Source organism: Charadrius vociferus, unplaced genomic scaffold (genome assembly GCF_000708025.1).
Source record: "Charadrius vociferus isolate BGI_N301 unplaced genomic scaffold, ASM70802v2 scaffold661, whole genome shotgun sequence".
Classification (NCBI taxonomy): Eukaryota; Metazoa; Chordata; class Aves; order Charadriiformes; family Charadriidae; genus Charadrius; species Charadrius vociferus.
In genome coordinates, this window is record NW_009647002.1 from 416,680 (window position 1) to 419,806 (window position 3,127).

Consider the following 3,127-nt stretch of genomic DNA (forward strand, 5'->3'; position numbering starts at 1 on the left):
GGAACAGCGACGGGGACAGTGCGGGGACCGGTGCTGCGTGGGGACCGCGTGGGGCCCGGCAGCCAAGCGGAGCAGTCAGCTGGACGCGTGTGCTTCTCTGCTGGGGGGTTCCGGGGCGATAAGGCAAGGTGCTCGACGTGAGGAGAAAAGCGGCCAAGTGCAGAGTGCTGGACGAGGGGCGGCGAGACTCAGTCCGTCTTTCCCAGCTTGGCTATCAGCTCGTCGCAGATCTTGGTCAGCTCCTCAATCTCCTGGTTCTGGAAGGAAAGCAGACCTTGAGGACCCCTGTGGTGGCACAGATAGGGGATAACGCCCGGGTCCATCTGCCACCGAGCCGGCGCGGGAAGGGGCAGCCGGCTCCTACGCCTGTCCCTGCGGAAGCCCCTCTGTGCATCGCCCGTGTGCCGCGAGGACCCCGGGCCAAAAACCCAAAGGACACCTCCAGCACCACGGGGATGCTCAGGGCAGCAAAATGGAAACGCAGAGCAAGGGCAGCGCGGCGCGCGGCGAGGAGGGCGGGCGGGCGCCTCACCTTCTGCTGGAGGGCTCTCTCCAGGGACTCCACCTTCATCTGCTCCTTGCGCAGCCCCGCGTGCAGCGCCGCGCTCTCCGCTTTGGCCTTCGTGCGCACCTGGGCGATCTCCTCGTTGGCTCTGCGGTGGGGTTTGGGGAGAAGGGGACGGCGGTCACGTCGTTGGGCGCAGGCAGGAGCGCCGCGGCACAACGTTAGTCCAGGCGGCACCGGCAGAGCCCGGCTCCTGCTCGCCTGGGTGCATCAGAGGTGGTTTTCCCATGTGGAAAACCCACATGAAACTGGATTAGTTCAGCTCCTCCAAACTCCTGCACGGAAACTCTGCTTTCTCAGAGCAAAGCTAAACCAGTTCCTCACCCGCTCCACACGGGGCTACCGTGTGTTGGTGAGCTACTGCTGACCAGCAGAGCCTCCATACCCGCGCGACCCCTTCGCACACCACAAACATGAGCCCTCTGAAACACGGGAACTCATTACGTGACTGTAAATAGACCGTGAACCTCAGTTTCTCCATTAAAAATAAACTCAGCAGAGATCAGAGAATCCATTGCGGGATTCGTGCCGGCTTACTTACAGCCATTTCAAGTCACTGGAGCCTGCGGTTGGGAAAGGCGGCTTTTCACACCAATAACCTTCCAACCTCAGGAAAGCCAAAGGGAGACGTGGCCCTAAAAGGTCTGTCAGCACCCGGAAAGCCCCTCAGCGCACCCAGCAATCTCGTGCATGATCTTACTTGTCTAATTTTTCCTCTGCGTGGACTTTCAGGGCCTGATACCGCTGCTCTTCCTGCTTGACCCGGGTCAAATAATCTTGAGCACACTTCTTCAGCGCTTCTTCATTCTGGAAAAAAAAAAACGTACATCCATCTGCATTGGGACTGAGCACAGAGACGTTGCTCTGATGGGACGGTATATCCCGTTCTGAGTGTAAAAGGCAAAGGCTTTAAACGGAGCCAGCTTCTCCCGTATGCTGGAGCCCCTTTCGGAGCGTGGCAAAGCGCTGTGCAGCCGAGGCAGTGTTTCTCGGGGCACGGCCGCGGCTCTGCCCAGGGCACGATGCTCCGCTGCCGGCGGCTCAGCAGGAGCGTGCTGGGGAGACGTGCGGAGAAGAGCCGGCTCCCCGGAGAGCCTGGCTGCCCGCACCGGCCTCCCCTGGCACTTGACTGACTCTTTGCTCATTTATCAGAGCAGAGGACAGCGAGTCCCAGCGGTCCCCCGAGCAAGGGCTGGGGCATCTGAAGCCGCACCGCGTGGGACGGGAGAGCCACGGGGCTGCAGCAGGGGACAAAGCGGGGGCAATGCTGCACGGGAACGCTGCGTCCAGCGACCAGGGCGGTAGGGAGAGAGAGGGGACCAAGGTAAGGACCTTCTTAAAGCCTTCCAGGACACCCTTCAGGTTCTCATATCTCCTGAAGAGATCCGACAGGGACCTCTCCACCGAGTTTAGGTCTGCCAGAGCCTGGTCCTTTTCCATCGTGAGCTGCTGCAGGTTCTTCTGAGACGTCATGTTTGTCCTCTGCTCATCCTCTGTGGAGGAGAATAAGCAGCGGGGACGCAGCGGGTGAGCGGGGACGGCGGGGACAGCCATCTCCCTGCCCCGCGCGCCCGGCCAGGCCACGGCACCTTACCTATCATCTGGGCAATGGTCTTCTCATACTCAGCCACGATTTTCCTAGGAGAAAAGGGGGAAAAAAGCAGGTAAGAGGCAGCCGTGTTTTGCAGCCACGCATTTTGGGTTTATCCCTGCAACAAAGGACCCGCCAGGCTCGACACAGCACAAGCACAAAGAGAACACATCTCCTAACATGTCCCACCCCGGCGACGCCGAGCCGTATCATCCCATTACGGCCCCGCTAACCCACCCCCAAGGGGGAGCGCGGCACGGCGCCGCGCAGGCGAAGGCGGGAGGAGAAGGCTCTTACCTCATCTCTAACACTTCCTGGCGGCTCTCTTCGTATTTCTTCTTCCACGCGTTCGCTTCGATCTCCTTTGTGATTATCTAGGTTGGGGCAAGCACAGGACCCTTGGGACGCGCTCTGGGCGGCCTGCCCCACGCCTGCCACGCGCAGGGGGTCAGACCCCCCCGGCACAGCAGAGCTGTCCCCGCTGCCCACCCAGCAGCCACTGGGACGCGGTCGGGGATGGGGCAGGACGATGGGGTCCCCGGCCGTTACCTCCTCTCTGATGAGCGTGAGCACCGCCGTCTTCTCGGATTCACTGAGGCAAATGCCGCCCAGGGGACTCTCGCTCCTGCTCACGCCGGTGACAGCCGTGGGGGGTTTGTCCACGGAGCACAGCCCGGGATTGCCCTGGGGGGAGTCACCCAGCCGGGATGTTGCGTGGGTTTTCTTTTCACCCTGCTTCTCCTATCTGGGGAGTTCTCCCTCCGTTCAGGCACCGAACCCCCCACCCGCACACCCCGACAGCTCAGCGCCCGGTATCACACCCCGGCAGAGCCCGTACGGGGCTTTTTGTGCACTTTCTGCCCAGTCCCCGGCCGGGAGCTGGGGCTGTGCCGGGGAAGCGGCATCCCAACGGGGAGACAGAGTAGGGGCCCGTTTCAGCAGGGGGAGCCCCAGCTCTGAGCAGAGACGTG

At 61.9% G+C, this 3,127-nt stretch overlaps 1 protein-coding gene across 1 annotated transcript in view; it reads right to left on the bottom strand.

The window, feature by feature from the left end:
- Nucleotides 1-83: 83 nt before the first annotated feature.
- TACC1 (transforming, acidic coiled-coil containing protein 1) overlaps nucleotides 84-3,127 on the bottom strand; it is a gene marked incomplete at its 5' end in the record, with an annotated part of 22,176 nt that continues 19,132 nt past the window's right edge. The window contains 7 exons of the mRNA XM_009895418.1: nucleotides 84-257; nucleotides 533-653; nucleotides 1,266-1,372; nucleotides 1,898-2,058; nucleotides 2,160-2,203; nucleotides 2,454-2,530; nucleotides 2,706-2,840. Of these exons, the coding sequence (XP_009893720.1) occupies nucleotides 189-257; nucleotides 533-653; nucleotides 1,266-1,372; nucleotides 1,898-2,058; nucleotides 2,160-2,203; nucleotides 2,454-2,530; nucleotides 2,706-2,840 (714 nt within the window). The remainder of the gene's footprint in view (nucleotides 258-532; nucleotides 654-1,265; nucleotides 1,373-1,897; nucleotides 2,059-2,159; nucleotides 2,204-2,453; nucleotides 2,531-2,705; nucleotides 2,841-3,127) is intronic.